We start from the raw sequence: 17,473 nt of genomic DNA, 5'->3' as shown, positions 1-17,473 counted from the left end.
GGGGGGGGGGGCGGCGGAAGATGTAATCGTTTTTACAGCTCCCTGATCTTTTGATGGCACAAAATCCTTTGCACTTTCCTTTATTTGATGCCTGGTGTTTCTAGTCAAAGCATTCTTAATTAAAATATACAAGTAAAGCGGTATTGCAAGTGAGAAAAACAATATAAAATTCTAATAGTAATTGCTTTGATACCCATACAGTGTAAAGAAAAAAGATGTATTGGCATTGATAGCGCAGATCACAATCAGGACTGGAAAGACTTTTACTGAAGAACTTTATCAGAGTGACCAATGCGAGTTCATAGAGGGACAACTGTGTAATACAGGTAGTTCTCCTATAACGTGATAGTTGTGTTCTTGTGTGACTTCGTGCTATAGCAAATCACCAGAGGTATTTCTGCTAGAACACGTTTTGTTAACACAAAATGGATGCTGTTTGGATGGTGCGAACTTTCTACTGTATAGTATAGTGATTTCCTAACATGATTTTTTAATAGCACGGGGTCACACAAGAATGTAACTATCACATTATGGGAGAAATACCTATAGCCACTTAAGAATCACAGATCATGGCATTTATTCAAATGTGATTGACAGAATCATCAAGAGTCACTCAAAACTTTACTAATTGAAATGTGTTAAAATTTCACAATGCCGATATAGCACATTTCAGCAATCAAGTTAAACATTCTGGTATCAGCGGTGTATTTTTTTTGTAATTTTATTTATTATTTTACATTAGCACATCTACAACCTGAAATCCATTACCCAAAGCAAAGTCAGGCTCTATACAATACAAAGGACAATGCAAACGTGCACTACTTAAAAATTCAGGCTAAAGTTTTAAAAATGCTAGGGGAATCACATTGCAGACCAACCCACTTGTAAAAAGACAGTACAAATCCAAAAGGTGTATACCATAAAAGGTTTTAGTATTAATACGAACAATAATAGGAAACTTAGAAGCATTCCTGAGAATATCATGGGTGAAATATTTTTGTGAAGCAAAACAGATTACACTTATGTTCTTCATAATTACAGGTAATGGAGCTACAATATCTATTGTAAGTGTATAGAAAGAGTGGGCTACACTAAATGCACATGAATTAAGGATGCTTATTAAAAGGCTTTCTAATCTTTTACTGAATGTAATCTACATCTACATAAGATGATGGACAGGGATGTGGTAGCTTCATATGGTTCATTCAGTGTTTAGAATATAACATTAAAGAAACCTTAATCTTGATATATAACAACTGTATCTGTACTTTCAAAAGAAAAACATATTTCAATCATCTCATTTTTAAATGTTAGCCTTTAACTTAATGTAATTATAGTGAACTAATCAATGGTGCTTTGAGGAACTGATGAACTCCACTGGATGCCTGGGTTGAGACAAATATGTAAAATGACAATTTTTTTGTGATAGCTATAAATAATTTGTGGACCGGTTTCAAAAGAAAAGTTAAATTATCACTGTTCAAAAAGTACAAGATCCAAATACAAAAATATTGATCTTTCTGGTGATTAATTCTTAAATTAGGGCAACAAAGTAAGGTTAAGCAGTAGGATGATATCTGCTTTAGTAGAAGTAACACGTGAACTGATGTAATGTGTTAATTTCTGTTCTGCCCAAGAACTTGTACTGGACACATTTGTATATTGGGTTTCCCTCTTCCAGGTTTATCATTCAGATTAACTGTATTAGAGTGTAACATTTCAAGTAAGTTAGTAGGCAAACAGTTACAGAAGTATTGCACCTTCACAGAAAGTTTAAAAAAAAACCGGACATCTCAATCTTACACTGATAAAGATCACAAAATTGACTTGGATAAGATTTGTCTCAGCATTATTCATTCTCTCAGGAAAACCCTCATCTCCAGGTCACAACATCCAAAACTTCCTTAAAATAATTCCAGGCTCCTCTGCCTTCACTATGCACATTCCAATCACATGGTATACTGCAAAAAGATATAGAATTGCATTCAAAATAAATGTTCAACGTGAATCTTCTGAATAATGTATGCAGCACTGTCAGTGGAAGCAATTGATTTTAAAAATTCATTTTACTGTGTTGATAATAGAACATTCAAGCCACGTTGATGAGAGGAGGTTAAACTCCATTCTAAAATAGGGATGTGGTTTTTGGCAGTCCCAGAGTTTTGCTGCGTTTGATTGCAACTTGTACAGGAATAAAATCTTCTATTCTTCTTATTTATCGGTTTTATAAAGTAAAGCAAACAGGATGCATATCTGTAATTCCTATTAAAGAACACCAGAAGATCATAACTTCCAGGTTGGCAGGGCCATGGTTTGCTTTCTTCAAGCTGCAACTATTCCATCAGCTGGGAAACCTGCTTTCAAATCATTTGCAGATTTTTGATGTCTTAGAGTATTTGAAATCAATTCCAGGGAGGTGTTTGGTAATTTGGGCTGGACATTTTCCTTTTCGGACAGTGGGTGATACAATTTATGACCTTGAGGGTCAGTTTCCACATACTCATAACCAGGGGGCACTGCGAATGAGGCAGGACACGGCTGAACTGGTTTTGGTGTGAAACTGAATTGATGGGTGGTTCCATTATCCAGCGGCACTGCGTTGGGATTGTAGGAGTTTCGGGGTTTGAAGGAATGTACCAGGTTAATCTGGTGAGGTACATAGTGAGCCCTGAATGTTGTCATATCATTGAATTGGCCGGTGGCTTTCTCCAGTTCTTGACGTGGTTTGATCATAGGTTCCCGTACAGAATCCCAAGGTTTGTAGTCTGCCTTCATGGTGGACTGCCCTTCAAATGAAATGTTTAACCCGCTCCTCTGGGGCACAGGCCGGGCTGGAACAAGAGGTTGGACTTTGTGTTCAATGTAGTCTGTACGAGTAGTGGTGCTCAGATTAATTGTGCCTTCAGGAGCTACAAATTCCACAGCCTTGTGCACTACCGGTCGATCTACCGTCCATGTGCGGTACTTGTCTCGAAATTCAGTCAAGTCGCAAAATTGCTGATCAGTGTCGGGTTTGCTGCATGGAGGTCGAATAGGTAGTGTAAGCTCTCCTGTTTGTCCCTTGAAATCTCTCCTGTGAGTAGTGAGATCATCAAAAGGTTCATCATTTGGTTTGTATTGCTCATGTTCACGCCTCTTGTGGGGCTCATATGTATAAGGTACGAAATGCTGCCGATAGTTGGTCATGTCATCAAAGGGCACGTTTAACAACCTAGCAGCATTTGTAGGCCTAACACACTCTCTGGGAGTTGGCACTTGGACAGAATAGTCATCTTGAAATGTGGTTTTATTTGCAAACTTGACTGATGGTACTTTGAATGTATATTCTGGTTTATATGTTTCTCTTTTAGGAAGTTCCCACTGTTTGAAATGATCTGAAAAAGATAATAAAATATTGAAAACCATAGAAAGAATAAACCTCCAGCCAGACATCAATTCACAGTTTAGGATACATTTTGGAAGTCAAACCCTGATTCAGATCAATAGGAATAGGAATATCTAGCTTCCAGCTCCAATGCACTTATTTCAACCAATTACAGAAAGTAACTGACAATCATTTTGTCGCAGCAGGGTTTTTTTTTCAAACTGGTGAAGTTTGGGACATGGGCAGCACCGGGATGAGTTATTGTCGACACTAGTCACCCAGCAGGATGTGCTTCTGTGTCTCCTTTTATAATTGCACCAGCCTAAAGTCTGATGCTGCTCCTGCGAACGCGTTTGATCCGAAATGCCAGGATGTTAACCCAATGACCTATCATCCTCACACCCTCCTCCTTCCCTTAAAGTCCATGTACTGACTCACTCCTCCCTCTTCTTCACCCGTCCTTCCTCTCCCCTCTCTTCTTTCATCACTCCCCCATTCTCTGTCACTTCGTCCAATGCCCCCTTCCTCTTCTTTCCCCACTGTCTTCTCTCCCATTCCCTTACATTCCTCTTCATCACACCTTCTCCTCTTCTCCCTCTCTCCTCCTCACTCCCACCTCTCCTCTCCTCTGCCCCCATTCCTCTTCTTTCTCTCCCTCGCACTCACCTCTTTCTTCTTCCCCTCCCTCTTCCTCCTCTGTTCCCATCCACATACCCTATTCTTCTGGCTCCTTCCTCTCCTTCTCTAAGCCCCTCCTCTCTTCATTCCCCTTTGTCTCATCTTCTCCTCCCCCTCCCCCCCAACAATCTCCCTTCTTTCCCCCTCCCCGGCACCCTACCCCAGCTCAGGAAATAGAAGCCATTTTGTCTTTCTACGTATATTGTTGCTACCTACAATGGACCACAACAACTGGGTCTTTCCACTCCCAATCCAAGTTCCTCTGTAGCCCAGAGGAGTTATCCTAAACCTGGGTATCAGGCAGCACAGGCTTTGGGATTCTAGATCCTAGCTACAGAGAATATTGTCAATTCCCCTGACTATACCATCCCCAATTACAAGTACATTTGTCATTTCTCCCCCGCTCTCAAATGGCTCCCTGTAATATGGTGCTGTGGTCAGTTTGCTCATCCTCACTACAGCCCCTGCTCTACAAAGGGAACACGACTTTCAAACCTGTTAGACAAGCTCATGGGTTGAGGCCTTCATCTCCCCTCCTCCTCTCTGTTAATCTGTTTTTCTCCTCAGCCATGCTCTCCATCCCTTACCCTCATTCATTAGCAGGAATACGTTCTTGTGTGGCCAGGATCAAATTGGGTGTGATCACGCTCCCAGGAGTCACTTTGAGAACTTCTAATCACTTTACCGGAAAGGTTTTATGTAATTACAAGCTGCTGTTGCTAAATCTTTACTGAATGAAAAGAATAAAAATTGTGACATACCTTTGTATGTGGGGATTGTTTCCATCTTCGCTGTTGAGTTGTTTCTTTGTTCTAATGGTCGTTTTGGAGCCACCGGTTGGATTGAGTGTACATTAAAATCTCGTTTGTATGTGGTGTCTAGATTCATACTTCCATGGGGATGTTTGAATTCCTCACTCACCCTGCCTGGTCTAGGCTGGATATCATGTGGAGTATAATCTGCCCTGTTGACCGCAGAAAAGGATACACAAACATTACTGAAATGTGGCACACACCCGATTTCCTCTGGTTTACTGACACAGACTACAGAGCAGGATAAACAGAATTTCATTTTATTTCCGATAAGTGCCCATCAGATAGTCACACAAGGCTCATTATTTCTTTTCATTCACTTGTGCGATGTGGACATTGCTAGCTGGCCAGCATTTATTACCTGTCCCTCAATGCCCTTGAAAAAATGGTGGTGAGCTGCCTTCTTGAACCACTGGAATCCACATGCTGTGGGTTGACCCACAATGCCCTTGGGGAGGGAATTCCAAGGTCTTATCCCAGCATTAGTGAAGGAATGGCAGTACATTTCCAAGTCAGGATGGTGAATGACTTGGAAGGGAACCCGCAGTTGGTAGTGTTCCTGTGTATTTGCTGCCCTTGTCCTTCTAGGTGGAAGCAGGCATGAGTTTGAAAGATGCGGTCTAAGGATCTTTGGTGAATTTTTGCAGTGCATCTTGTCAATAGCACACACTACTTAGCTTGGATATTGAAGTGGATGGTGTTAAGCTTCGGGTGTTGTTGGAGCTGCACTCATTTCAGGCAAGTGGAGAGCATTCTATCACACTCTGACTTTCCATCCAGACTCCTGTGCCTTTTAGATGGTGGACAGGCTTTGAGGAATCAGAAGATGAGTTACTCCTTGCAAGATTCCTGGTCTCCGCCCTGCTCTTTTTACATTCAACCAAGAGTTCATGAACCTCCTTTAAAATTGTATCATTCATTTTCTAGTGCTTCTCAAGTCTTTCCATCAAGTACTATCATGCCACATTTCTATATACAATTGCATCCATCATACATCTGCCCTTTTCACACATTGTATGAAGTAATAGGTTTAGCAACCCCTTTAATCAAAATTCTTTTCATGTATTAATATATTTCTGTTAATATGACAGGAGTATATGAAAAAGAAAACAAATGCAAGTAACACTGACTGAGAACAGATATCACTCTAGAATAAATGAAAGCAGAAGTGCCTGGAATGAGGTATAGTAGCACAGAATAATTCACTTTGACTTGAAGATGACCAGTAAGTGATACTAAGGATTCAAATCTGTTTTAATTTAACAGTACTAATGAGATGAGATTGCAATAGAATGTGAACAGCATTACAGCGGGGAGTCCTCTTCTTCATGGGGCACTTGAACCAGTAAACTGCAACAGAAGAGTTATAATTAGAAATTGGTAATACCTAATTTCCAATGTGATTAAAGCATGATTGTCACAAATATCAATGCTTGAATTTCCATTATTTTTTACATCAAGAACATGAAAGTCAATCCAATCGGCAATAAAATTATTAAAATTGTAAATTTACTTACACCCTCCCATATCCTATCGGCAGGGCGATATATTGCATTAAAATTAGAACAACTACTTTTTCCGTCTTGAGCGGACTTGGACTAAACAAATACCTGAATGTAGTCATGCTCTGCATCTTCCCTTCATGTCGTTGGTATTCCTCTCGGGGTTTGTAGGATTCTCTCGGCTGAACATCTCCATATGGAGTATATTTCTCCACATACTCGGTAATCAGGCATGGTTTATTAATCTTTTCATAGGTTACAGTGGGAAGATGTGGACACCGATGGCGCCTGTTCAGAAAAAAAAATAAAACATGATCACTTCCAAAAATCTTTAAACCACAGGCATTTGCTTCTTTCTTAAAGCAAACTGATTAATTAGCCATTAGAGTTGTTTATAAATAACAGACTTTGAAAATGCCTATTCATCAAATGGAAATACTAGGGAATCTGATGTGCATTTTGCCTCTGAACAGTGTATCTTCATCCAATGTGACAATGCTTATGTTACTGTCATAACAAAAGGAATTAACACATGGATAATAGTATTGACAGGTGCAGTTTATTGTAGGTTACTAATTATATATTACATTCGCAGGCACATTGATGCGTCAGCTAACCTTAAATTGTTCCGTTACAAAGACTAATGTGCTTCCATTGGCATATCATGCTTCAAGTGGCCCAAATTAAAATGGATTTGGAAACATTTAAACTCTCAGGTGACATTCTATAATACACCAATGATGATACAAGTATGTACCTTAAAGATATACTGACTTAGAAGTAAAACATATCACCAAAGCTATGTACCATAAAAATAACTGTGCAATGGTGTCTATTTTAATGAACAAGACTTAAATGCGTGCAGACCTCCCAGGATACATATGGTGTTTCATTAAAATTGTATTACTAATTACTGAAACATTTATTTTCACAGAGGCATTTATAGGCAGCAAGGAGATACAGAATGAATGAAAGAGCTGCACAGAAATATCAGCACTAGTTTACTGAACCCCCGCCACTGGTTACCAATATTTACTAGTCCAATGTGTTATGCATAAGTGTCAGCATAATTCAAATGCACAATTTTAATTTGGATAGATCTTGGTTAGGACTGCCCAGCCTGAATGAAAATCCAAATTACAGTCAGCAGCTTTCCTCAAGGCCCAGGAGGGAAATAAAAATCAGCATGCGAGTCGCTCTGCTCAAGCACTTATTCCAGGCGAACAGGTCATGATGCACACATGGGTAAGGGCAATGCCCCTGCCTGACTTCATTGAGGAAATAATGCCCAATTCTGGAGGGATTTGGCTATTTCATGGTTTCCTTTGACCATTCAACAATAAGGCTGAAGCTCCTTTCTCCTAATCTAAACTTCCCTTGTAATGCCAATCATTGAAGCAGTTTTGGACCAAATGGGACAGGAATAAACTTATCTGAAATAGAAATTTCTCTGATATTACAAATTGATTGATTGTTGTTCTCCTGCACCACCGTCTTGGAATTTTTTTTTGGATCTTGTAACAAGATATTTCAAAATGATTCAGGAAGACATCTTCATGGTTTATTGAGTAAACCACCTGCTAATGTTACCTTCCAAACCCATGATCACTACCATCTACAAGGACATGGGCACCAGATACATGGGGACACCACTACCTGGAAGTATCCCTCCAAGCCATTCACCATCTTGACTTGGAAATGTTATGACATGGAGATAGAAAACCAAACCAAACCAAACCAGCCTTTCTACCTCCGTATTTCACAACACAAATGAAATTAAACCAAAGACCCCCAATAGTTACTCCAATGGTTATTTAAAGGTCTGGTGAGAAACCAGTCTCAGACTTTACAAATAATTAATTTCCAGACACTAGTTTTGTATCTTAAACAAAATACTTAAATGATCTGTTAAATAGGCAATGACTTTAGCAGATAAATGTTACATAATGTAATCTAATTAAGGTCTACGCTTTAAACTTCAAGCATTTGTTTTCAGCCCCCCATTCAATAGACAAACAGGCACAGTTGAGAAATAAATAAAACAACAAAACTGGCCAGATTACTTAATTGGCTTTGACAATGTGTTGTTTCACAGGAATAGAGGTGAGCTCCTTGGTTGCTTTTCTGGAACCACGAATTAGGGTGACCTCAGTTAACTCTGGTAAAGTTAGTAATACTTCTAATGCAGCTTTCCACTCCCTAGGCTTCCAAAAATCAGTGTGGCAGTTTAGTCAAGGAGCTGTCAAATCTTCATGCTGTCTTGTCAGCAGCCAAGCTCATCAATTCAGAAAAAAAGCTTTTTAAAAAAAAACCTTCAAACTGTGGCTCAACTCAGAACAATTGTCTTTTCTTGACCTTAATTATCATTGAACATCTGCCACATGCTTGAATATAGGGTCGCTTCCAGACTTGCTGGAACCAATTCCCAGCAACCGACCTCATTAATATTAACTATCTGTTTGAATACAATGCTTTTCCTGGGGTTGCTGTGTCTGTTGGAATCCTTTTGATCAAAATTCAGCTTGTAATTAACCTCCAGGCCTAGCCTTACAAACAAAATCTTGTTTGATCTGTTCTTTTCCAGTCATCACAGTTGTTTCAAAGTCCAGAAGTCATCTTCAAACCAAAATTGATAAAATAATTTGTAAAAAAATGAAAAATCATCAAGGGTTCCAACACAAAAATATCACCATTTCTTCAGCGTCATTGGGTCAAAAATCCTGGAATTCCCTCTCTAATGTCATTGTGGGTCTACTTCCAGCACTTGGGCTACAGCAGTTCAAGAAAGCAGCTCACCACTTTCTCAAAGCAACTGGGGATGGGCAATAAAAGCTGGCCCAGTCACTGGCAAACATGCCTCAGGAGTTTTTAAAAAATGAATATGTGAAATAAAACCACAGGAACAATTAGAATTTTGAGTTTCAGTCATTATTTTGTTATAAGTCAGACCAGACTCCCTCAAAATATTCTGACGGTAGCCTAGACCGTAGTCTTTTTCTTATTTTAAAGGTAAATATAAAGTGTCTATCTCAGATGCAATGTGACTGGTCAAACTATTGGACATTAAGCAAAACACAAGTTTATTTAAACACTGTAGTTAAAATACAACAACTAAAAAAGAGATTTAGAATATCAACTCTATTGGAAAACTTAACAGAATAATAGATACAGTAACTATTACTAATTACCTATTCTAATGTACTAACATCCTATAAATACACCCCTTAGCAAAAAAAGTTCAGATTCTCACAAGCAGTTTTCCAATCCAGATGGAAAAAACATCGAGAACATTCAGAGAGAGTAGTAGCCAGAAGACATTCAAAGTTTCCAACTCTTTTGAGATCCTAGTAGCTTCTGATGTTACTCAGAAATCCTGATCTGAGACAGCTGGCCACACCCATGCAGGCTGTTTCCAAAAAAAAAGCCCACGGACGGCCTCCCAAGCTGTTTATCCAAGTGGTCTTAACTAGCCAGATCATTACCTCTGCCTGACAACCTCTCTTCAAAAAGAGACAAAATAACCTCTTAAAAAGTGACATCGTCATAGCTTCCTGAACCTCTAGTGTGTATGGGCTCAGTTAAATTCACATAAAAAGTACCTAAAATTAAATTAATAAACATTGTGCAACTCCTCAATTCCAATTGTTTTTAAAATAGGATGTCATACTTATATTGGAGGCATCACTTCTATTCACCCTCTTATGCTTTTAGCTTTAGGATATTCTGCTTCAGAAGCATCATAAACATGGAATATAACCCTGAAGTCAGAATCTCCCTTTAATATATTCACTGGAGTGGCCCTTGGCACCACAAGGCAATGATTGAGAGACATTACTAAGTGTATAGTTATTTTTAACATTTGGCAAGAACCAGGTTCTCCATTATGAACACATTGTTTCCACAATTCTAAGCATCTAGCAAGTAATTTATGTCAGGCAATTAGAGTCAAGTCAACAAATGAAAACTCAATTGTCAACTTATTGAAAACTCAAACTAAACCATTAACTAAAATATACACATCATCTTACGAATAGGATTATAAACCTAAGCCACCAAAGACATCCATTATACTGAGCATGTCAAATCTGCTTATCCTTAATATAACGTATCAGAACTCTTAGACACATCAATTAACTCCAGACAATGTGCAAAGTCTCTCTTTATTATTCATTATTTTGGATTGTAGACCAATTTAGGAAAAAAAAAATTGTCTGTGGAAGTAGTTAGTGCACATTTTAAAACGAGTTACTGTTGCTCATCGACACTGTGGAGCTGGAGGAACACAGCTGGCCAGGCAGCAGAGGAGCAGGAAAGTTGACATTTCGGGTCGGGACCATTCTTCATAAATGGGGAAGGGAAAGGGAACTGGGAAATAAATAGAGAGAAGGGGTGGGGCTCGGGAAGGTAAGTGAGATGGTGATAGGTGAGTGCAGGGGCTTGGTCAGTGGGATGGGTGGGGTGGATAGGTGGGAGAGAAGATGGACAGGTTATGTCAGGTCAAGGAGGTGGAGATCAGAGGGAGGGTTGGACCTGGGATGAGGCCAGGCGTGGGGAGATTTTAAAACTGGTGACTTCCATGTTTAGGCCATTGGGCTGAGGGCTCCCGAGGCGGAATATGAGGTGTTGCTCCTCCAGTTTGCGGGTGGCGTCATTGTGATACTGGAGGAGTTGTTTCAAAAATTTTTGGATGAAATTGATTTATTTTCCCCTTTTCCAGTAGTGCCAATGCTCTCCCAATTAATCAGCAAAACAAATTTTGCATTTATGATGGATGGATGGATGGATACAAGGTATGCTGTTAGTCCAGAGCTCCTGCATTATCCCGAATGCCACTGAAGCTGTTCTCTGTGTTCCAAGCAATCAATACACATGACAAAGCTAGTTAGGGTGAATCGTGGTTTCAAATAGATTTTTTGCGCTTAATTATTTACCATTAAATTTAACTACTAGTTAAACCAAACTGACAAGTGCATTGCATTTGAAGTCAGTAATTAAGACAAAAATAAAATGAAGCATTGCAAATATTAACTTCATTCATGAAAGCCGCAATGAAACATGCCGCATTGTTGTGGAGTCTTTTTTTCCTAATCATGGTTAATAGTGTGCAAACATGGTTTTGATTTTATGTTGATAAATATGAAAATCAAAATTATCCAGAAGTATGTTCTGATGTTGAGAGCTGTAGCCATAGCAACAAAAGAAATAAAACACACAATTAAATGTTCGTTTGGTGTGATGGAACTGGAATATTACTGAATAAAAAAAACAGCTTTGCAAAGCTTTTCATTTCGCTGTCAATTGGACAATTCGCAAGGAACATCCAAGTAACAGGAAAGCAACATTTATTCTAAGAGAGTGCCGACTGGTTGGAAATTGAACTCCAATTGTTAGAGGCATTTGAAAGGGTAATGTACTACTTAATGAATACGACAGTTAAATGCCAAACTTTGCTTACATTTTAAACAAGGCACATAGGCTGTGATTGGTCAAGTCATTGCTCTGAAAGGTGACCCAGAGAATGGATGTTACCTTTACTTCCGCATTGAAACAAGTGCAGTATATGTATATGTTCTTTCTATATGCAAAAAGGGCCAAATGCATTAATACACGTAACTTCCAGTACACATGAGTACACTGGACAGAGCCTAACAAAACAATCTTAAATAGGTTGTCAACATAACTCATTGCACATGCATAATCATTTAGCAAATCTTGCTCAACTGGGGAGTCACGTCTAATGTTGGACTCAGTTTTGCAAGCATTGTGTGGTTGAGAATGATCAGTACCTTGCCTGTTGCAAATACCCAGAGAGAGATGAGTCATTTGATGGGACCTGCCAGTCCTTGGGACATTTAGCCTACATTCCTAGCACCACACTAGAACTGAAATTCATACACCATGTTACTCTTTTCTGCATTTGTTTGAATTTTTTTTTGGTTTGACAGCAGTACCCCGTTAGTGGCAAATCATGTTGCCACTTCACAGAAGCAATGTGAAATAGCTAACTTCACCTGTTGCTTAAACATTTCAGATATCTTACGTTGTCATTCACCTTAAATTGCTATTCTCTCATTCTCAACCGTTTTGCTGATGGGAACTGTCTAATATGTCCAAAATCATGATCTTGCACTGGCTTGTGATTGCCATCCTTACATTTCTTTTTAAGAAAGGGGCAATATTTGCCATGGTTTGTCCCCTGCCACCATCCTTGCATTTAAACAGAATTAGATTATAGACATTACCTCCACAATTTCCATCCTAATGTCTCTCAGTCTCTTTGAAAATACCTCCTGTGGACATGGTAACTTATCCACTTTGCAGACTGCCAGCCTTTCAGATACCTTATCATTAGATATTTTTATCCCATCCAGTGTACCATTAGGAGGTACCTGAGGAGGACCCTGAGACCGGCAGTCAGCATCACCAAGAGGAACAGGTGAGTGAAGGACTCCATGGTAAGATGAAATGGAGTGAAATTCATTGAAGTTGATTGGAATTTTGTCTTGCTCTTAGTCTGTAGAAAGTGATTGAGATCTTTTCTATTCTTAAATTTTAACATTACCATCAATTTGTAAGTTGTATTAATAAAATATAAAGAAGGCAATGTAAGTGATTAATATAATTAATTTAATTAAGGAGGGCAATTCAGGTGATTCGTCAAAGAGGCAGCATGTGGGAGCTTCTGGATATGATCCAGGGCAAAAACAGATCTGCAGTAAATGCTTAAAGTTTGATTGGCTTTGGTTTGTTGTTTATCAGCTGGAGGTTGAACTGCACACACTGTAACACATTAAGGAAGGGGGCTCTGTTATGTGGATTCTTTGCAATGAGAAGGCAGTCACACCCCTTATAGCATGGTTTTCTGATTGGTCAGCTGTCAGAGACAGGTGACTGACGGTAAGGCAGGTAAGGAGACCCAGGAGTGTCAGCCTCTGCATTTGTTCCATAGATGAGGTTCCCAAGACTGTTGGATTAGAGCAGGGACTGCACAGTGAAAAGAGCAAATTGGCCATGGCATTAGAAGCCATTTTGTGGGGGGGGGGGAAACAACAAGGAATGCAATAGTAGTAGGTGATGTACATAGCAAGGGGAACTGACACTAATCTCTGCAGCAAAAAAGACTGATAGTCCAGACATCTGGTACGCCTACCCAGTACCAGGGTTCAAGACATCTGCTCAGCACTGGAATAGAACTTAACAATGGGAAGCAGAGAGAGAGATCTAGTGCTCATGGTCCTTGTAATTACCAATAACATCAGTTTCTGTACACAAAAGAGGAGGAGCTAGGCACTAGGAGCTAAATTGAAAAGCAAAATTTCAAAAGGTTATAATCTCAGGATTATTATCTGAGCCACATGTATATTGACATAAAACACAAATTTAGAGATATGAATATGTGGCTTAAACACGTGAGGGAGACACAGTGTGTTCCAGGTTTTATTTTATTATTCATTCAGGATGTGGGTATGAGATGTAGACATTGCTGATTGGTTAGAAATTTGGCCAGTGTTTATTACCCATCCCTAATTGCTGAGGACAGTTAAGAGTCAACCAGATTGTTGTGGGTTTGGAGTCACATATCAGCCACACTAGCTAAGGTTAGCAGTTTCCTCCCCTAAAAGGACGTTGCCTGAAAAACACATTTGGCTCACCAATCAACTGTTTTCTTAGACTCTTAATTCCGGGCCTTTTCTTAAAATTGAATTTAAATTCCACCATCTGCCACAGCAGAATTTGAACCCACATCATTACCTGGATCACTGGATTAATATGTCTAGCAATAATACCACTAAGCCATCACTTCCCCTTTCACCAGCTACAGGCACCAGTTCTGGGGCAAGTGGGGCTGTACTATCAGGATGGGGTCAATGTCAACAAATTGAACAACTGGGGAAATAAAGAGGGCAACTTGAGCAATAGATCAAAAGAGAAACGCAGTGCCAGACATTAAGACAATTTTTAAAATAGTCAAAGTACATAATATATACTGTATGTATATAGCAAGTATACTGTATAGAAAGATTCTAAAAGGAGCACCCATCATCTGTGGTTAACTAACTAGTTCCGAAAAGCATCTGAATGAAGGAATAAACACATCACTGTCGTCTGACCAATGAATGACTAAAAGATTAAGCCAGAGAAAGAAATTACAGAGAATAAGGGGTAGCCAGCTATGAATGTAAAAGTATATGGAAAGATTTTCTACAGCTATTTAAAAGAAAAACATAGTAGTGAATTTTGATCCTCTAGAGAGCAAGAATGAGGAGTTAATAGTAGGTAATAAAAGGAAATAGCAGATGATATTTTGCTTCTGTTTTCACTTTAAATGATAGACAAAACATTCTAGTAATTGTTGTAAATCAGGTGGTGAGAGGGAGAGAGGAACTCAGCAAAATTACAATCACAAGGAACGTGGTACTAAGCTAACTGATGGAACAGTATACCGACGAGTCTGCAATTTCATACAGACTTCATCCCAGCGTTTTAAAAGAGGTGTCCAATGTAGTAGTAGATTCATTACTGTTATTTTTCTAAAATTTCCTAGATTCAGGAATGGAATGTAGCCAATATAACACTTCTATTCAAGAAGAAAGGGAAGCAGAAAACTACAGACCAGATCTGTATTGGGGCAGGTTTTAGAATTGATTGTTTAGGAGATAATAGCTGAACATTTAGAGCTCAAACTAATTGGGAACAATCAGCTTGGTATCATCATGGGGAAATCACGTTTAACCAAATTTATTGGACTTCCTTGAAGAACTAACGCATGCTGTGAACAAAGGGGAGCTCATCTATGTACTATACTTGGATTTCCTAAAGATACTTGATAAGGTGCCGCATCAAAAGGTGTGAGAAAAACAAAGGCATGATAAATGAATTCACAGGCAATACGTAGGAATGTATGCTGCAAAGACAAAAGTTGCAGATGGGTATAAATAGATTGAATGAACGGGCAAAAAATCTCACATTTGGAGTATACTGTGGGAAATTGCAAAACTGTTCACTTTGACAATTGAAAAGCAGAGTATTATTTAAATGGAGAATGACTATGGAATTCCAAGGCATGGAAAATTCTGTGCTTTAGTACTTGAACTATAAAGTTAATATGTAGGTACAGCAAGTATTAAGGCAGCTAATGGAATGTTAGCTTATATTACGAGAGGAATTGAATATAAAAGGGATGTTACGCTTCAGTTATACGAGACACTGGTGAGGCCACCTCTCTAATACTGTGTGCAGTGTTAGTCTCCTTACTTGAAGGATGTAAATGCATTGAGAAGTGATTCAGAGGAGGTTTACTAGATTGATACCTGGAACAAGTAGGTTGACTTATGGGATTGGCTTGTTTCCAAAGGAGTTTAAAACAGTAAGAGGTGACTTGATTGAAGTCAATAAGATCCTGAAAAGGTCTTGACAGCTAGGCAGAGAATGGACGTTTCCTCGTGTTGGTGAGTCTAGAAATAGTTGGTACCTTTTAAAATTAGGGATTGCCCTTTCAGGAAAGATTAGGAAAACTTTTTTTCAGAGGGTAGCAAGAGTTTGGTATCCTTCGCCTCTCAAGAAAATGAAGGCAGGACCATTAAATATTTTTAAGTCAAAGGTGGATCGATTCTTGTTAGACAAGGGAATTAAGAGTTAAAGGTAAATGGGAATGTGGTATTCAAAAAACAAACAAACAATGGTCGAACAGACTGGAGGTGGTGAGTGGGCTTCTTTTGCTCTTTATGATATGTTTGTATGTTTACAACATTGATTAGACAAATTCCATTTCCTTAGTAAACTCAACCTTAAAGTATTCAATTTTGGTCTCTAATCAGTACAGCTTCTTCTCTGACAACCCCTTTACTGTCAATATACCTATTCAACACCTTAGCATGAAAATAATTTGATAGCTAGCATAAAAAGCGAATGCAGTCTCATTTCCATTTTCCCTTCTCTGTACTTTTTGCTTTTTTCTTTATTCGTTAACGTGATGAGGACATCGCTGGCTAGGCAGCATTTATTATCCATCCCTAATTGCCCAGAGGGCAGTTCAGAGCCAACCACATTGCTGTGGGTTTGGAGACACATGTAGGCCAGACCAGGTAAGGATGGCAGTTTCCTTCTCTGAAAGGACATTAAATAAACCAGATGGGTTTTTCCCGACAATTGACAATGGATTCATGGTCGTCATTAGACTCTTAATTCCAGATATTTATTGAATTCAAGTTCCACCATCTGCTGTGGCGGGGATTTAAACCCAGGTCCCCAGAATGTTATCTGGATCTCTGGATTAACGGTCCAGCGATAATACCACTAGCCCATTGTATTCAGCCTAATTCTCCCTTGTAATATGATATTAGAATGAAAAAGGACTGCATCGCAACTCCTTTGTCATCCACAAATTGAGCTTATGTTGTCATCCATTTCCTTCTTGGAGAAAAGAAGTGTGTCGAGACAGTATCAAAGCATCTCCTCTTTAAAAATGTCACCCATTGCCCCACAATGTATCTATCTACCACTAATTAACTTCTGATTTACAAAATAAGAATCCCTCAATTTACTGAAATTAATCCTCCAAGTAATTTGATTCTGCATTGCTTCATGCACTTCTACATAACTAACTTAAACTTTTTGCTACTATGATCCCTATTCTCAAGATGCTCTTCAACTGTGTCCATCTCCTTTTGACCTATTCTGTTTCCCGGTATGAGACAGTGCAACACCTCCTTCCTGGAACAGGAAGTATATGTATTAAGAAGGTCCTGCTGAACACTTTGTAAGTTCATCCTTCTCCGCTCTTATAACAATCACTTCCTTATTTAATATTAAGGCAGGATAAAGTTTCTGATTAGCACAACATCTCTCAGTAATCCCATTGTAAACTTGCCCCACTAATTTCGTCTTGCCTAGAAAATAGACCATGTAGAATGATTACAGAGATAGTAGGAACTGCCAATGCTGGAGAATCTGAGATAACAAGGTGTACAGCTGGATGAACACAGCAGGCCAAGCAGCATCAGAGGAGCAGGAAAGCTGACGTTTCGGGTCGAGACCCTTCTTCAGAAATCTTTCCTGCTCCTCTGATGTTGCTTGACCTGCTGTGTTCATCCAGGTCTACACCTTGTTATCTCAGA

General features: G+C 39.0%; 1 protein-coding gene across 2 annotated transcripts in view; it reads right to left on the bottom strand.

Annotated features, from left to right (window-relative positions):
- Nucleotides 1-716: 716 nt before the first annotated feature.
- LOC109932121 (stabilizer of axonemal microtubules 2-like) overlaps nucleotides 717-17,473 on the bottom strand; it is a 43,637-nt gene continuing 26,880 nt past the window's right edge. The window contains exons 2-5 of one of the 2 annotated variants that reach the window (XM_048619174.1): nucleotides 6,465-6,644; nucleotides 6,163-6,204; nucleotides 4,804-5,006; nucleotides 717-3,374 (exon numbers count right to left, since the gene is read on the bottom strand). In XM_048619174.1, coding sequence (XP_048475131.1) covers nucleotides 2,323-3,374; nucleotides 4,804-5,006; nucleotides 6,163-6,204; nucleotides 6,465-6,644 — 1,477 coding nt within the window. In that variant the 3' untranslated portion in view covers nucleotides 717-2,322. The remainder of the gene's footprint in view (nucleotides 3,375-4,803; nucleotides 5,007-6,162; nucleotides 6,205-6,464; nucleotides 6,645-17,473) is intronic. The other variant, XM_020531359.2, reaches the window with a different exon arrangement.

Source organism: Rhincodon typus, chromosome 3, assembly GCF_021869965.1.
Source record: "Rhincodon typus isolate 14 chromosome 3, sRhiTyp1.1, whole genome shotgun sequence".
Classification (NCBI taxonomy): domain Eukaryota; kingdom Metazoa; phylum Chordata; class Chondrichthyes; order Orectolobiformes; family Rhincodontidae; genus Rhincodon; species Rhincodon typus.
This window is presented reverse-complemented; position numbering and strand designations above follow the sequence as displayed.